At 41.5% G+C, this 18,285-nt stretch overlaps 1 protein-coding gene across 3 annotated transcripts in view; it reads left to right on the top strand.

The window, feature by feature from the left end:
* Nucleotides 1-625: 625 nt before the first annotated feature.
* The window catches only part of RTTN (rotatin), a 157,798-nt gene continuing 140,138 nt past the window's right edge, over nucleotides 626-18,285 (top strand). For 2 of the 3 annotated variants that reach the window (XM_047698161.1, XM_047698162.1), the window contains exons 1-9: nucleotides 626-790; nucleotides 1,122-1,309; nucleotides 2,397-2,574; nucleotides 3,403-3,492; nucleotides 5,583-5,673; nucleotides 6,808-6,922; nucleotides 8,267-8,417; nucleotides 13,343-13,508; nucleotides 15,440-15,621. In XM_047698161.1, the coding sequence (XP_047554117.1) occupies nucleotides 760-790; nucleotides 1,122-1,309; nucleotides 2,397-2,574; nucleotides 3,403-3,492; nucleotides 5,583-5,673; nucleotides 6,808-6,922; nucleotides 8,267-8,417; nucleotides 13,343-13,508; nucleotides 15,440-15,621 (1,192 nt within the window). In that variant the 5' untranslated portion in view covers nucleotides 626-759. The remainder of the gene's footprint in view (nucleotides 791-1,121; nucleotides 1,310-2,396; nucleotides 2,575-3,402; nucleotides 3,493-5,582; nucleotides 5,674-6,807; nucleotides 6,923-8,266; nucleotides 8,418-13,342; nucleotides 13,509-15,439; nucleotides 15,622-18,285) is intronic. The other variant, XM_047698163.1, reaches the window with a different exon arrangement.

The raw sequence follows: 18,285 nt of genomic DNA on the forward strand, positions 1-18,285 counted from the left end.
TGCGAAACTCAACCACCCCTACCCCGCCGCCCCGACTTGTTCGTTTGTTTCTACAGTCCCCTTCTTCTCTTCCCTTCTCGTATTTCCCTCCCGCCCCCCTTGTCTTTGGCGACTTGCCTGTCTACACGGAACTTCGGGATCCGAGGACGCCACTTGCGGTTGCAGGTACATTTTACCGTTAAAGTAAGTGATTTTAGTAACAGACAGCGGTGGGGCGGTTTTGGGCGTGCGGGAATCCAAACCCCACCAAACCCTGCATTATCAATGGCAAAGTTCTGGGAGCCGAGACTTGAGACGGGCAGGGCCGGAGCCAGTTTGCAGGGCCCGGGTGGCACCCGTCGGGACCTCTGCAGCTCGCGCCCGAGCCCGCGCTGAGATGCCGGAACCCCAGGAAGGTGGGTCCGTGGCGAGCCCGGAATTCCGGGGACGGAGCACAAATGGGCGAAGACCACAACTCCCGATGTGCACCGCGGCCGGGACGCGTTCTGTTCCCGGCTTGTCTCCTCATTCTTTCCGGTTCTTACGATAAAGACTGCTGTCTAGGAACTGCTTAGTGGTAATTACAGAGAGACTGTAAGCTTCTGTGGTGTCCGGGGGCTCACAGTAGCTCACGGGGTGCCTCCTGTTCTTCTGGTGGTTCCCTGCGGCATCGCGGAACTCACCGTCCGACCCCCGGGTTTCCATGGGGACACTAAGTGTTGACGGACGCTGTGGCGCGGCAGTTTAATTCTCCGGCGGCGGCTGATTGAGCGGGACGAAATGGTCTTGACGGGGCTCATCAGGAAACTCGGTAACAGGCTGAGCCGCCCCTCGCTCCCGTCACCCTCCTGTCGTGGCCACTTGCTAGGAATAGCCGTGTAGCATTCTCGATCCCGGCCCACCCCGAGACGGCTTCCTCTCGTCCCGGCCTCTCCGGGGCAGCCCGCGGAGACCCGTCTGGGATTTCGTGTCAACTCAGCCGTTCGCGTCCTGAACGCACCGGAGGCCGCCTGTGAAAAAATCCGGTTTATTTCCCTCTCCGCCCTGCCCTCGTCCCCAGCGTAACTAAGCGAGTGGTCGGGTCAGTCCGGGTGGGCGTCTCTTCGGAGGTGGGCGACGCGCCGCGTGCGGTGTTTTGACAGGGCACCCGCTGGCCGAGATCAGGGAGCGCGCGCTCGGGAACATCCTGTGCAAGCTCGAGCGCGGCCTGGTCCGCGGCGACGACCTGGCTCGGGAGAGGCCGCTGCTCCTCCACCTGCTGAGCTGGTTCAACTTCCCGTCCGTCCCGCTGAAGGAGGAGGCTCTCGGCCTGCTCAACACGCTGGTTAAGGTAGGATCGTTTTGAAGTAAAAGCAGAAGAGCGAGGGTTTCCTAGTCATTTAGTTGTAGCACTTTTGGGGAAAGTTAAGTAATTACAACTTTTTTTTTTTTTCTTAAACTAACGAGAGATGTTGAATTTTAATTCCTCAGGGTCTGTGAGGCTCAACTTCCTTTTCTCTTACTCGTCACGTTGACTCCCGTATTGTCTCTCCTGCGCGCTCTGGAGTAACAGAGCTTCGGGGTTCTGGTGTGTCCTAGTTCTTCGGGATCCTCTTTGGGCGCCGACAAATTGGTCCTCCTGTTTTTCGTTTCGTTCTGTTTTTTGGTTATTCATAATTCGATGTGTCTGTATGAGAGGGAACACGTTCAAAGGTCACGGTACAGACCATGAATAAAAATCCCTCACGGGGGGCGCCTGGGTGGCTCAGTGGGTTGAAGCCTCTGCCTTCGGCTCGGGTCATGATCCCGGGTCCTGGGATCGAGCCCCGCATCGGGCTCTCTGCGCGGCAGGGAGCCTGCTTCCTCCTCTCTCTCTCTCTGCCTGCCTCTCTGCCTACCTGTGATCTCTGTCTGTCAAATAAATAAATAAAATCTTAAAAAAAAAAAAAATCCCTCACGGACGTGACCCTGCGTTTTCTGGATCTGTTTTTCAGATTGAGGGTCCCCAGCCTGTGTGGAGAGTAGTTGTCAGGGTTCAGAGGTCAAGCGGGCAGGCGTGACCTTTCCACACTGTCCCTGTGCCATCTGAGGGGATTGTTACTTTGGCATTCTCTGGCTGGAGGTAGGACAGGGTAGGGTGGCAGTCCATGGCGAGAGGTGATGCATTCAATAAGTAAACAGGGGAGTTTATAGTGAGCATTTCTAGTGCTGCGTGTCTGGGCTTTTCATGAGTTATCACGTGGTTTACACGTCTCTATAAATCGATTTCATACACATGGAAGTTCTTTACTTTTCCCTATGTCAATACAAGATTTATTTTTTAAAAAAAGGAACATCTAGAATACTAAGAATAATTTCATGCTTTTGTTGCTGTCAGACAGAATGTAGACATCTTGGTACATATGGTTGTTCTCCAGACTCTCCTCTTCTGATTTCAGTATCCCCCAGCCGTCCAGCATTTGGTCGACCTTGGTGCAGTGGAGTTCTTATCTAAACTTCGTTCTGACGTGGAGCCCAATCTGCAGGCTGAAATCGATGGCATTCTGGATGGACTTTTTATTCTTCCTTCAGAAGATGCTGCACTATATCCTGCATCTTACCAAACCAGACAAACTGGTAACTCTTTGGAATCAATCTGATGCATTCTGTTAAAATAGAAATGTATTGGTTCTAGTGGTTAATTCTAAGGAGAGGGACGTGAGGTTAAAAAAAAAAAAAAGAGAGATCATTTTCTCACATTAACATACATGAGCTTGACCTTCCCCCCTCCCCCACAGTTATTCAGAGGAGGATTCATTTGTATTTGTTGCTTTTTTGGTCAAGGGGCCTAAAAGATGCCCGAGATTTTCTTTTTTGAGATTAGTTTGCTATATTACTTCTGCAGTAATAACAAATGATCAACAATAACAATTATAATGTGTTCCCATTCTAATTGCAACTGAACTGCAGAATATGTAATCACATGTGACAGAATTGTCAAAGGTACTGAAAGAGTGCTCGATTCCTTTGTTTTTGACAACTTTTTCTCTAAAGATATTAATTAAGGCTAATATCTTTATTTATGAAGATATTAATGAAGGTTGAAGTGTCAGGAACTACATAATCGGAGTGAGAGAGAGGAAGGAGATGGACTAGGAAGCAGAGATGAGTCCTTGAATAAATACTTTGTAACAGATTCTTTATGTATGTTGTGGATATTTTCATTCTAACAAATAGTTGTATTTGCTGAACGATAAAAGGGAGGGGAATCCCCCCCCCAAAAAAACTATCTCAGCATTTACACTTTTTTCCTCTATAGGAAGACTCTTCAGGTGAACAAATTACTATAATTTTTCTAGTTTTTGAAATGACTGTAAGACTTAAAAGATTAGTATTTGAAAAAAGTAAATTTTACTTTTAGCAAATAAGGAACCAATAATACAGTAATATATATTTTCTTATCAGAATTGCCACAACAACCTGAAATCTTAATAGGATATTTTCCTCAAGACAAAAGTAATTTCCAGCAGATGGAAGTGTCTCCACGACCAATGGGTGTGTATATGTATAGAGAAGTAGATCCTGTTAACCTGGTAAATCAGAAATTAATGTGCTTTTCTTTGTTGTAAAGACTTAAATGTTTCAGCACTGAATCAAATGTTGCAGTTTCCTAAAATTAGGATGTAGAGTCTAAATAGTAACATTTTATGTTATTGTAACTGAATTTGAGCAACTCTGGTGGTGGGTGGTGATGGTGGCAGTAGTTCTCTTGAGCCAGCTGAGCACAGATTTGTCCCGAACGGTGCCATGCACTAGATACTTGTCTTGGGATTTATTCTCAGCTCACTAAATGGTGTTGTTCATCCAGTTACTCAAGCCAAAGACTCAGGACCATTTGGGTTTCATCATTTGTCTTTATCCCAGCATCCACTTGATGGAAGAGTTCTGATTTAGGGCCTCTTTCTCTCCCTGGAGTCTCATCCAGGTCTGTTCATGTCTGGCTATGTCTCTGCTCACATGTTACCTCTTTGGAGAGACCTTCCTGAGGACGCCTGTCAGTGATCACTTTATGTCTAATTTTCTTCCTAACATACATCATAATCTGAAATTACATATTTATTACCTCTTTTTGTCTTCCTTGTTATAAGTTTAATGATAGTGGTGAACACTGCTTTATCCCCAGTGAGCAGAATGATTGCCAAAAGCTTCCTAGGCACTCAGTATGTATTCTCCGGATGAATGAATGAATCTTTTCTGGAGTCCCAGTGAAATTGATACTGTTATATCTCCATTTTACTGATGAAGGCCCTGAGGCTTAGAAAGGATAAAATCTTTGTTCTGGGTGATGTAGTTAGGGAATAATTAAGTAAGCGTGTATCTGACAGTTTATTATCTGCACAGTTGAAATGAAAAGGTTGTGTCCAAGGGTATATCTGCTCATGTTAAGTATTCAGTTTATCTCCATTAATGAAATGCTTCTGTAGAAACTCTCTGGTTGAATAACAACACGAGAAAGACCTGCAGACTTGTTTAGTTGTTAAAATATTTTACCTTTTCTTTCTGTAAAAGTTCTGTTAGACTTGTTAGGGAGCCTCAGTTTTTGAGATGGTAGTTTCTTGTGTTCATGATTAAGAGGCTTCACTGAGTGACTGTGAGAGACATCTGAAGGGAGAGAGTACGTCCAGGTCTGGGAAGGTGCACACTTGAGTGCAACTGTGGAAACATTAGGGACCGTTGAGATGGTGATATTTTGTTCCGTGAGTTGCAGTTTGTGGATTGACGATATGACTTATTTTGGTCACATCTTTTTGTGTGCGGTATAATCTGTCCTTCACCCCCACTTTAACTTTTCTGTTAGAAAATAAATCCTGCTTGGATCTTAGCACTTTTGAAAGAAACAACTGTGCTATATTTGGGAATTTAATAATGCTGTTATCTAAATTCAGTGATTTCATGCTCTTTTCAAAGCATTTGGCAGAGGGAATATTTGCCACTTGGAAGGGTTTATGTAGATACTAGATACTGCTTCTCAGCATTGCCGCCTTAACTTGTACAACACGAGATTCGTTAAAAAATAATTTGAACAGGGTAGTTCAACACTGTTGGTTTCTCAGATTTCTTTTCATCTCGAGTGGTGATATTTGATCTTCAACCTTATGGTCTTCAAGTCATCTTCAAAGAGGTTTAAACATCTAACACCATTGAGGATATTTGAACATGACTAATTAAATATAGTGTCTGATTATGTTTATATCATTTTTAATTTCTACAATTAAAGATCTCCAAATGCCAGTTCCTTTTATGTTAAATTTAAGCTCTGTGTTTTGGTTAGCCACAGGGTAAAATAGAAAATGTAATTGAAGCTCTAAATGTCATTCAATATTGGTTTGTATTTATACCATTCTAATAATATATGGTTCTGTGTAAATTATGAAAACAGAGCTCTGTTTTTTATCTTCTTAGGGAACAGATTTGCAGCTGACCTTGTTTGGTATATTTTAGGTCACTGTAACATGTAACTGGAAGATGTAATGTAAGATGTAACTTTATTTGAGGACTTGTTTTAAGGGTGAAGCTGTATTCTTAGCATGGTGAGTCTCTCCACATTGCCTTTGATCCCTTAAATTTTGCTCTTCCATTAACAGTAAATCAGACCATGAAGTGTTTGAAGTTTTCTACGTTTCCTTGGCTACCCCTGACTACAACAGATAGACATGTTCTCTCCTCTAATGAAAGGTACGGTACCTGATGTGTGTCATGTATTTTGGTTCATTTATAGCCATTAAATCTGGTTGCCATTACTGTACATTTTCACCAGGAAAAAACATACTAAATGGCTGTGAAAGGTAGTAATGGGAATATATGAGTGATTTTCACTGTTTCAAAAAGCAAGTCAGAAACTTCCTATTTGCCATTATCTGGCTACACATCAAGATTTTGCTTTTGTTTTGTTTTTGTGGTTGGGTTCTTATATGCTTCTTGGGGGTAGGAATCATCTCTAACTGACCAGATTCTCCGATTGGCCATTGCTTATGCCCTTAGTTAATGAAAATAGAAAAAGATTAAGCATAAGTATAGTATTTTTTAGTGGACAATATATTCAGTTGACAGTAAAAAGACCAGCTTGCTAGAGTTAGGACTAGATAAACAGTTGGATGCTATTAAATGCTTTTTGATGCTGGCACTTCCACAGCATCAGTAGATTCTCTTGGAACAACGTATTGAAGAGGTAGAGTCCATGTGGGAAAGCGGCAGGGGTGGTTTTGATGTCAGCTCTGAGGTAGGCCTCAAGGAGGAGCTATGATTTCTAGTACACACCTCTGGATGGCGGGTGGTGGACTGGAGCTGGGCTGAGAGAGGGGGTATAAATTCTTGTGGTGGGAGGTAAACAATTGTCGATTCCCTGGGGGGCACATACTGTCTGAGACGGTGAGGGGTGTCCTCTCGGATAAGAGGAGAATCCCAGCTTGATTCACTAGGCCAAGGAAGAGCAGTAAGGAATTTAATTTCTAGAATTAACTTTATACTTGCTCTTACATTTTCTGTCATTTAGCAGATTTCGTTGCATTCTGTGCCCTTTGACTTCACTGATTTCATTTTGAGCACTGTGATAGTCTTGGCATACAGTGGTGGATAGTGTGTAGTGCCAGCTCTTGAGGAGGGTCAGTGGGGGATAGAAGGTCATCGTGCAGTTGCCATAGTACCAAATGTAGGCGTATGGAGGAAGGACCTACCCCAGAGTTCTTGATTAGGGAAAAGATCTAGGAAGGCTAGGTAGAGTCATTTTGCCACTAGGTTACTTAGAGTCTGGTATACATAAACTTTTTAAAAATAAATAATGCTATTTACTTATTTATTTATTTTGCGTAGCTCTTTAAGAAGTAGTAACCACACTTTAATTTGGAACACCTGTGAACTATTGAAGGATGTAATCATGCAAGATTTTCCTGCTGAAATTTTCCTTCAAAGGCCAAAAATTGTTCAGGTATGTATCCTCTGTAATTGTTTTAGATTTTGAAATAGAGAACTTTTTTTTAGAGATTTTATTTATTTGACAGAGAGAGACACAGCAAGAGAGAGACACAAGCAGGGGGAGTGGGAGAGGGAGAAGCAGGCTTTCCACCATGCGGAGAGCCCAGCGTGGGGCCCAAACCCAGGACCCCGGGATCATGACCTGAGCCGAAGGCAGATGCTTAACGACTGATCTGAGCCCCCGGAAATAGAGAAGTTTTTATAGTGAAACCAATTTTGGAAAGTAGGAGTCTTTGGGAAGGAATATACTATATTTAAAAAATGAGGTATTTGGTTCCTGAAATCACTTCTGCTCCAACTTCTTTGGATAGTGGTAGTTCTTCGAATAGGAGGTAGTCTTGTTTGACACATACAGGTCCAGTTTGGCCACCTTGAATTTACCTTTTATGGGTCACTTAAAGAGGAGAATAGACTTTGGAAATTGAGATTTGACAGCAGTAACCCTTCTTCTTCTTCTTTTTTTTTTTAAATAAAGATTTTATTTATTTGACAGAGACATGGCGAGAGAGGGAACACGGCGAGTGAGTGGGAGAGGGAGAAGTAGGCTTCCTGCTGAGCGGGAGCCTGATCGATGCAGGGCTCGATCCCAGGACCCTGGGCTCATGACCTGAGTTGAGGCAGACGTCTAATGACAGAGGCACTCAGGTGCCCCACCAGTAACCCTTCTTAGCAGTGAGAATAGCATTGCTTTTTGAGTACCTAGGATGTGTAAGGCTCGGTGTTAGATGCTGTGGAAATAGAGAGTAGTGAGCAGTTCAGATGGATTCTTTACAGTCTAGTTTGTTGTTTAATAGTAGAGCTTGGGATATGGGGTCTGGGATCGTGGCGTAGCCACAGCTGCTGATAATGCCCCAGCACCCTCCCTCCGCAATCCCAGGACTGGAGTGGGTACCTCTGAAGGGCAACTATTAATACATACTGTTGCACTTGTTGAAAGATAGCAGAGGAAAAGCTGTTAGTTGCCAAAAGGTGGCAAAATGATTTAGCTGTTTGAGATGCTGAAGGCTTGCTGTGATTTTTAAAAAGTATGGTATAACTTAATGTTCCGAATGGGGAATAATTCATGTGTTCTCTCAGAATAGGTACTCATCCAACAGATTTTAGATATAACAAACACTATTTGAATTTTATTTTGTTTTGTCCCATCTTCTGGCATTATGCTGTCATTTTTGCCTATTGTTTCTTGGTTTATAAATATTTTTCAAGTTATTTTATTTCCTTCGGTTATTCATTTGACCTTACTTAAACTCCACACCCACCTTCCTTTGATCATTTTCCTTGCTGCTCTTTATTTCAGAGCCTTTTATCTCTGTTGAAACTGGCCTTCGGAGGAGATGGAAAACATCGCCTGGCATTACAGTCAGTGTCTTGCTTGCAGCAGCTGTGCACATACTTAAGAAACAGACTTAACTTTCACCGAGATCCAGGTTTTTTCTCTAGTAAACAAGGTATTTGTTTATTTATTCATTAGTCACTGGTGGTATTTACAGATGCTTCTGAGTACTCCCTATTGTACTTTATAAATTTTCATAAACCCCTCATTCCTGAATGTAATTAAATGATCATCTTTGAAAACCAATTTTGTGTATGACAGAACCTCTCCTGCTCCCATCCTCTTTTTTTGATGACAGCCACTGGCAAGATGTTTTCCTTTGCTCTTGTGCGCACAGGGTTGTCGGCAGCGAGGGCCAGAGTTCTGAGTTCAGCGATTCATGTGGGGCCATGGGCATTTTATAACGTTACTTGTATTAGTAGATTGCTTGGTTTGAAAAAGAACAATTTGTAATTTTTAAATAAATATTTGTTTAACATTTGGTATATTTAATTAAATTAATTAATTTATTTTAAAATAACCTCTGCACCCAACATGGGGGTTGAACTCACAACCCCAGGATCAAGAGTTGCATGTACTACCGACCGAGCCAGCCAGATGCCCTCAATTTGCATTTTATGAAAACTGGTTTTATGGAACTTGTGATGTAGAGAGTAGTTTTAATGTGTTAATGGTGCCAGACTTTTAAGGGAGAAAGCACCACCTAATGGCCAAATAGAGCACTAGACTGGCTCTGTCAAAACACTTTGTAACTTAGGAATTCTGTGCACTTTTGCTTTGAAAGTTGAATGTTAAATTACACTGATTTGTCATCATGCTTCACAGTTAGTCCCTATTCTGTTCAGAGCTTCACTGGCCCTGTACTACTTGCATACTTATGCTATATATTAATTTTATTATATATCTCAGGGTGTAGGGTTCCTCATTAACATTCTTGAGCTAGAGCATTTTGCAGATGACTGATAACAGATCTGCAGGTTCCCCATATTTCATCAGAATAAGAGTTATAATGTTGATAAAAATAGTATCGTTGAAGATTTATTCATGTATTGAATGTTTATTTATCACCAACTATATGCCAGCTGATGTTCTAGGCTCTGTGGGATATAACCCTGAACAAAGCAGATAAGGTCCCCACCCTTCTGAGCTCATTCATGAGAAGCTTGGAGACAGCTAGTAAACGAGTAAACAAGTTTGTTTCAGGTCAGAAGTGCTTGAAGGAAATAGGAAGGGTCATGTGACTGAAGGTGACCAGGGAACCCCGGCTTATGTGGATAGGATTGGCAGGGAGAGCCTCTCAGAGGAGGTGACCTGAAGGGTGAGAAGGAACCATCCACCTGAGCTGCAGGAACAGTGTTCCTCACTGGTTGGGGGCCTTGGAAATGAGGTGACCTGCCTGAGGAGAGGAAGCCAGGCTGGCATGCGTGGACACAGTAAGTGGGAGATGGGGAGTAAGGAGCAGCTGGGCTGAGATCAGAGAGGTAGCCAGGGGCCAGAGTGCTTTGGGATTTGTAGATCTTGGGAAGCGTTTCATATTTTCTTTGCAGTGCAGTGGGAAAGCTGGGGAGCTTGCTTTTTTCCTCTGCAGATGCCTTTATATTACTTAATTCCATAAAAAACTATGGTAAAATATGTATAGCATAAAATCTGCCATCAGAACCATTTAGAAGGGTGCAATTTTGTTGGCATTAATTGCTTTCACATTCTTATGCAACCATCACCATTATTTGTTCTCAAATGTTTATCACCCTAAATAGAAGAACTGTGACTGTACCCCTGCTCTTCATGTCCCCTTCCTTCTGCAGCACCTCGGCTATGTTCTGTCTCTAAATTTGTTCTTGGTACCTCATACAAGCGGAGTCATACAGCGTTTGTCCTTTTGTGTCTGGCTCGTTTCACTGAGTGTCATGTTCTCAGGGTTCGTCCATGTTTCAGCTGTGTCACAACTTCATTCCTTTTTATGGATGAATAATGTTCCGCTGTGTGGATATGCCACATTTGGCTTATTCATTTATCTGTTGAGGGACACTTGAGTCGTTCTTATCCCTTTGGCTCTTGTGAATAATGTTTTGGTAAATTTTGGCATATCTGAGCCTGTTTTCAGTTCTGTTGGGTATATACCTAAGAGTGGAATGGCTGGGTCATGTTAATTCTACAGTTAGCTGTCTGAGGAACAAGGAAACTGTTTGCCACAGCGGCTGTCTGATTTTACATCCCCCCTGGCAACCTGTGAGACTTCCAGTTTCTCCACATGCTGTCAACACTTGTTATTTTCCCATTTTATCTTATTTCATTTATTTGTCTTTAAAAGATTTTATATATTTGAGAGAGATCACACAAGAGAGACCACGAGCAGGGAGGAGGGGTAGAGAGAGCAGGGAGTCGACTCAGGGCTCTCTCCCAGTACCCTGAAATAAAGGCAGCTCAGTACCCTGAGCTAAAGACAGATGCTTAACTGACTGAGCCAACCAGGTGCCCCGTTTTCCCTTTTTAAAATCATAGTCATCCTAGTAGGTGTGAGGTGGTAGGTATTTCATTGTGGTTCTCATTTATTTCCCTGAAGACTCAGTAGTCTTAATGATTAGTGATTTGAATGACTTTAATGACTAGTGATTTCCTAGTGACTTTTTACATGCAGACCAGCCATTTGTGTGTCTTCTTTGGAAAACTGTCTTTTTAAGTCTTTGCCCATTTTCTAAATTGGATGTTTTTTGTTTTTCGTTTTTAAGATTTTATTTACTTATTTTATTTTATCATTTTTTTAAAGATTTATTTATTTGAGAGATAGAGAGAGAGCACAGGTAGGCAGAAGGGAGAGGGAGAAGCAGACTCCCTGCTAAGCAAGGAGCCTGATGCAGGGCTCAATCCCAGGACCCTGAGATCACGACCCGAACTGAAGATAGCTGCTTAACCAACTGAGCTGCCCTTTATTTACTTATTTGAGAGAGAGGGAGAGCGTTGTGGGAGGTTTGGGGGAGAGTGGGGCAGAAAGAAAGAGAAAATCTCAAGCAGATTCCTTGCTGAGCATGAAGCCCGAGGTGGGACTTTATCTTATGACCATGAGATTGTGACTTGAGCCAAAATCAAGAGCTGGAAGCTCAACCGACTGAGACACCCAGGTGCCCGTGGTTTTTTGAGTTTTTGTTTGTTCGTTTGTTTGTTTTCTTGTTGAGTTTTAGGAGTTCTTTATATACCCTGATTTTAAGTCTATTTTAGGTACATGATCCGCAAATATTTTTTTTTAGTCTGTAGGTTTTCAGTTTCTTGATAATGTCCTTTGATGCACAAAAGTTTTTGATTTTGATGAAGTCCAGTTTATCTTTGTTTTCTTTGGTCCTGCTTTTGGTTTCGTGTCTGTCGTGGCTGGCGCGACAAATCGACCAGGAACGTGAGGGTAAGAGGATGCTGAAAAGAAATTAAGAGACAAAGAGATGGGGACAGGAGGAGCACCAAGGAGGATGTCCAATAGTGCCAATTTTATTCAAGGCTGTGAGGCATTTTATAGCTAACAGAAACAATCATAAGAAAAGTGTCTATTTTTAGCTGATTACTAAAGAGTTTGCAAGAAGCACAGAAAATCCTTCAAGCTTTCCTATTATCTATTTCCTAGACATCAATAGCAGACCTTCTAGCGCCAGATGTACTGACTTCAAGGCCACTCAAGACATAGTTTATGTAAGCACAGCTGAGTCTTAAACAGTGGTGTAGTCTATAGCCCGTGCAAGGACAGCAAGGACCAGCCAGGAATTTCTGACCCCGGCCAAATCGTCTCTATCTGACTAGCGAACGTGTGGGATGTCACGTAGGCGAGCGCCCAACACATAGCACAGACCCTTTCTCAGTGCTACTCGACTTTATTGACGTAAGCCTTTTGTTCGGCTATTCAGCCTTTAAAGGAGGCACAAGTCAGGGCCTGGTTTGGTTCTTGTCTCAAGCCTTAACCGTGGCCTCCCACACATGTCAAAGGATGTATTGCCAATCCAAGATCATGAAGATTTACCTCTATATTTTCTGCTAAGAGCTTTATGGTTTTAACTCTCATATTTAGGCTTATTTTTTTTTTTTTAAGATTTTATTTATTTATTTGACAGAGAGAGATCACAAGTAGGCAGAGAGGCAGGCAGAGAGAGAGAGAGGAGGAAGCAGGCTCCCTGCAGAGCAGAGAGCCCAATGCGGGGCTCGATCCCAGGACCCTGGGATCATGACCTGAGCCGAAGGCAGAGGCTTTAACCCACTGAGCCACCCAGGCGCCCCTAGGCTTATTTTTTGAGTTCCTCTTTACATTTGGTTTCAGTTCATTTTTGAGTTCTTTTCTTTTTTTTTTTTTTTTTTAAGATTTTATTTATTTATTTGACAGAGATCACAAGTGGGCAGAGAGGCAGGCCGGGGCTGGGGGAAGCAGGCTTCCTGCTGAGCAGAGAGCCCGATGTAGGGCTCCATTCCAGGACCCTGGGATCATGACCTGAGCCAAAGGCAGAGACTTAACCTACTGAGCCATCAGGCACCCCTTGATTTCCTTTTTTTTTTTTTTTTTAAGATTTATTTATTTATTTATTTGACAGACAGAGATCACAAGTAGGCAGAGAGGCAGAGAGAGAGGGGGGAGCAGGCTCCCGGCTGAGCAGAGAGCCTAATGCGGGGCTCGATCCCAGAACCCTGGGATCAGGACCCAAGCGGAAGGCAGAGGCTTTAACCCACTGAGCCACCCAGGCGTCCCTTTGATTTCATTTTTATATGTGCTTTGAGGTGGGGTTTCTCGTAGAATTTTGAGCAGGGGAGTGCATGACCTTTTATTCTGCTTTGGCAGTCCTGGATGTTGTAAGTCGATTATGCTGACTACATGTAATCAGGTCGGTTAGTTATAAATCTAAATGTGCTAAGTGAATACTTGCAGAAAAGGTTGACCTTTACTTTTACCCCAGTAGAAGTGTTTCTACTATCTTAACTTTGTTAATGTTTTTTGGAAGAATGACATATAAAAGCTGTATAATCATCATTTGTTGCAATCGAGGGATAATTTCATTCTTTTCTCCCCCTCAGATGTAGTTTCCCAAAATTCTTCTTTGTCTTACTGTCATGAAGTTAGAGTTACTCATCATTCCCAGAATCCTTCTCCAGGAAGCAGTAGTCCCCGGCCTTCCGTGGTTGGACGCACAGGCCAGCGACCCAGAGGAGATGGCCAGGATTGGGATGCCGTGTCTTCCAGGTGACCACTGAAAAACCCAGTTAACGTGTGTGTGTTTTAATCTCAGAGGGAGATTAATAATTTTTCTCTGTCTTGTCTTTCGGAGCACTACCACAAGTATTGGCCTTGTGTTGAATCAGTGGTTTTCATACTTTTTTGACCATGACCCACAGTAAGAAATCATATTACATTCAACTCAATATGCCATACACAGTCACATGCTTTTACATATGTGTGTATGTATGTTTGCGTGTGTGTACGCCTGTGTGTGTGTGTCCCTTTCAAAAAAAGATGTTCACAAAGTAGTTCTTTGATTCCATATGCTACGTAGTCAATTATATGTTCTGTTCTTTTTTATTTCATTAAAAAAATAGTGAAGATTCTGGCCTCTTAAGTTGTTTTTATCAGCTGCAGATGAAATGTGATCTAGTTTAAAAGCATAGCTTTAAATGATAGATACATTTTGATGGTATTTTAAACCCTCATATGTAAGTTTAATCGTAATTTAAATGAATCAGTATTACTATTAAAGGGAATGATGAGAGACTATAAAAGATTCCTTTCCAATGTACAATTTATGGAATTTTACTTATTTATATAAATACAGATTTTTATATATCAATTTTGCTTAAGGGGATTGGTGTGGTATTTGTGTGTTACCTCATCCTTAGGCTACAAGCATCTTATCAACATACTAGTTTCTTCCTTGGTGCTGTTTTAATAAATGCTCAGTGAGATGAGCACTCATTGTTGGAGTGATTATTTACTCGTGACACGGCTGCTGCTACGAGCTGACACTGATTCATGCTGTCTGCATGCTTGGTGTTACGCCAAGTGCTGTACATGCTTTATCTCCTTTAGTTGTCCTCCTGACAGTCCTGTAATAGCATTGGTATTATCTTCATCATCATTTCAGACAAACCTGGTTTGGAAAGGCAATGAGCCTTATCCCAGTTTATACAGTTGGTAAAGAGGAAGGCAGGGCTTTGAACAGTATGATCTGAGAGCCCGTGCCTAATCCTTCTGTAGGAGCTGGTGTTGGTCAGACACGGGTTTTCTCTTTACCCTTATAAAGCCTTTCTACCTCATTCTCTGAGATGTATCTAGTGTGCTGCATGGTTATATCTTTTCACTTCTCCCTGAATACCTTCCTCATGGAGCCTTTTAGAGTTTGAGGGAAGCCCACCTCCTTTTCATATTTTGGGTTGAAATTGAAGAAATGACAGAACATGTATTAAATTTTGGGAGTTTTACATGTTCAGTAGCATTAGTGTATCTGTGATTCAGCTTCAATTATGGATAACGTTAAAAGTAAAAAATTTGAGGTCTTTTGTTAATGTGAGGTTCAGGCCTTTCTATAGCATTTTATCCCTGTCCTATCATTTGACACCTAAGGTAAGAATTTTTTATGAAGAAGGTCAAGAAAGATGAGATATTCCACTTTTTGGTATAATTTCAAAATCATGATGTGATGTTGAATATACTAAATGAAGTAATCCATTTCTCCTCATGTTTTTCTGGCATTTTTAGCATTCTTCAGTTGCTAACATTGGCTTACTTGGAACATTTGGTGAAAATCCCAGAAAATCTAGGAAAGTAAACGATTTAGTTTTGCCTCTATAAGTTGATTACAGAAGAACTTTGCTATGAATTGGCTTGATCTTCTCTAGAAATGAATGGGTTATTAGTGCTAATGTTGATTGCTCTTATAGGAATTTTAAGAACATCATTTTGAAAAGCAATATATAGATGCATTTTTGGTTTCATTTACAATTTCAAGTCATCTTTATGGAATTTAATCTTATAAATTTGTCAGGGTTTCTCAAATCTGAGTAGGCTTGTTGCTTGTCGGGACCAATGTGAAGCTTCTTACATGCCAGACGGCCGAGAGGCAGTAAACCTATTTGTGGGCCGGCTCCACATTCGAGGGTTATCCTTTGTTTATTTTGCAGTGGAAGTAGTGGTCGTGTTCCAGTGAACTCTCGGGTGTCCGTGCATTCGCCTTTGGATGTGGTACACATAGATCTGCCAGAGCTAGAGATGGAAGACACGCTCGAGCTGCAGTTCCAGCAGCTCAGTCTTCCCCAGTTCTGTGTCTCTATCCTGGAATCAGCAGTTCCTCTCTTAAGAACAGGTTAGTTTTTGAAGTTACAGTTTTTTTATATAATTTGTCTTTGTTTTGTCTGTTTTCAGGGATTTTTTTTTTTTCACCTAAGTTACGACATTTAGAATCTGTATTTACTTATCTTTTGGGATACAAATTTTTCTTTTCCCTTTTTTAAAAATTTTTTTTATTTTATTAATTTTTTTTTGAGAGAAAGAGAGAGAGCACACATGCAAGCCTGAGTGGAAGGGAGGGCAGAGGGTGGAGCACACTCCCCTGCAGAGCTGGGAGCCTGGTGCATGGACTGGATCCCAGGAGCCCAGGATCATGACCTGAGCCAAAGGCAGATGCTTAACCGATTGAGCCACCCAGGCGCCCCTGGAATACAAATTCTTAAGCACTTAATAAAGTTTTATTAAACGTGGATGCTGTGACCAGTGTTTGGATGGAATATTCCCTTCCATTTATGACTTTTTTGCACAGGATTCCACTTCTGTATGGCTGTTTGAAACATAAGCACTGAACAAACAGTGCAGCCAGAGTAAGTTAGAGAAGGTGGGCCAGCATGAATAGAGCAGGATAAAAAACTCTTCGGCTTTTGCCCTTTGGAAACTTTTTGAGTTGCTCTCAGTTGCTCAGTCTTCCCACTCAGTTCGTAGTTAAGCCATGAAAATGTGAAAAACAACCCCCAAACTGGATTCTTACCTTTGCAATTATTTCTTTTTCTAAGGAAAAAAAAAACAGACCCCAAACTCAAAAAACCTAGCATTCTGGGGTTGCTTTTTCTCTCAAATATGCTAGTTAATCTGCAAAGATATACTCAAGTACTTAAGTATACATAGTAATATAGCTGTAATTTTAGTGAAGTGTCATAGGAACAGTAATAATACGTCCAGTGTCTAGAGACTTTAGAACTAGAAGAGCAGTTCCTGCTGGCTTTGTGTGCATGATTTCATGCATTCCTCTCACTGTCCCATTGTACCTTTCCAAAAGCGGTAGTTACTACTTTCATCCCTATTTCACACATGAGAAAACTGAGGTTTAGAGTGGTTTAGAAGCTTATCCAAAGTCAAACAGCTAAAACAGAGGCTTGAACCAAGGTTATTCTGAAGCCAGTGTCCATGCTCCTAAGCACTTAGCATTTTGTGAGGTACAGAAAGGTTTGGAAGCAGTAATGATTTTTTTGTTCTCTAACTATTCATTTTCAGTAGTTGATAAACTGTCAAGACATAAATACAAGATAAACAAGATATGTATTTTATGATCTGCACAGGCTCAATTAAAAAAAATCTATTTCAATGATTTCTCAAGCACTGTGTCTAATTTTTGCCTGTTTGGAGGTGTAGTGGGGTGGGAAGCAGGATGGAGGTCTATATTGGGGAAGCATTAAAAATGTTTCTATCCTGAGGAAACCTGAATAACCCTAACTTAGCACTGAGTAACTCTGCTTCCACGAGTTAGAAGCACATATTAATTCATGTGTTAGTAGTGTGAAATAAAGAAAGGCTGAACTTTGGCATCATAAAGTATATATGTTTGTCTGCATGCTCTACTGAGAACAGTTTTAGATTTAATGATTTCTCATTTAACCTTTTCTTAATTTGCTGTAAAAAGTCAGATTGATAATTATAAAGCTATAGCTTGGTACATAAAATTTTCTAAATGTTCTCTTGCCCTTTTGTGATAAATTATTGCATAATTTGTAATTTTTCAATATCATAAGAGGTTTCTAAGAGGACTTGCTCCAGCTGTTCTAATGGGACAATTACTCTAGACCCTTACGATCTTGTAGTTTGCTTTACTTTTAGTCATAGGAAACTGACCTTTGGTATGTGGGAAGTCTTGATTGAATGTTCACCTTATGGATAGTAGAGTTCCTTTGTTATTCTGTCTCTGTGGAGAAAAGAGATTGCTTTGGTGGGTGTGACAGAACAGTTTCTTTGGAATTTTTTTTTTTTTTTTTAAGACTTACTTATTTTAGAGAGAGAGAGAGTGTGCAGAGAGTGTGCGTGCATATGAGCAAGGGGGCAGGGAGAGGCGGGGTGGGGTGGTTGGGTAGAGAGAATCCTTAAGCATAGTCCATGCTGAGCAGGGAGCCTGACTTGGGGCTCTGTCCCAGGACCCAGAGGTCATGACCTGAGCTGAAATCTTGAAATCAAGAGTCAGATCCTCAACTAACTGAGCCACCCATGTGCCCCTCTTTTGGAATTTTTATAGAGTTTTAAGTGCATAGAGGCTTGATAACCTGTTTGAGGTGGATTTTCTTGACATTTCTTCAGGAAATGCCATCATGCACATTTATTCCTTTAGTTGGTCCAGTGCAAGCTCAGCTTCCCGGACCACTCAGCTGTGGTGTGATACTTACTTCTGACAAGGACCTTCTAGTGCTAAGATTCAGAGAATGCATTTTCTAAACCTAACCTGGTGCTTTGTTACATATTACATGTAACATGGAAAGTCTCTGGATTAGCAAAATATAATCTACCTCACAGTATTTTTAGTTAGATTTTGCTACTTTCTTTTTGAATATCTTTCTCATTTATGAGCACATTGAATTTGTTGTAAATAGTATTGTGATTGCAACAGAGGTGTTAATGGTTGTTGTAGATAGTGACTTACCTATTCATCTCTTTCAGTGATTCTAAAGACATCAAAAAATAAAAAGAAATAGGAGTTTGGGGGCATGACTAGAGG

Source organism: Lutra lutra, chromosome 12 (assembly GCF_902655055.1).
Source record: "Lutra lutra chromosome 12, mLutLut1.2, whole genome shotgun sequence".
In the NCBI taxonomy this organism is placed as follows: Eukaryota; Metazoa; Chordata; class Mammalia; order Carnivora; family Mustelidae; genus Lutra; species Lutra lutra.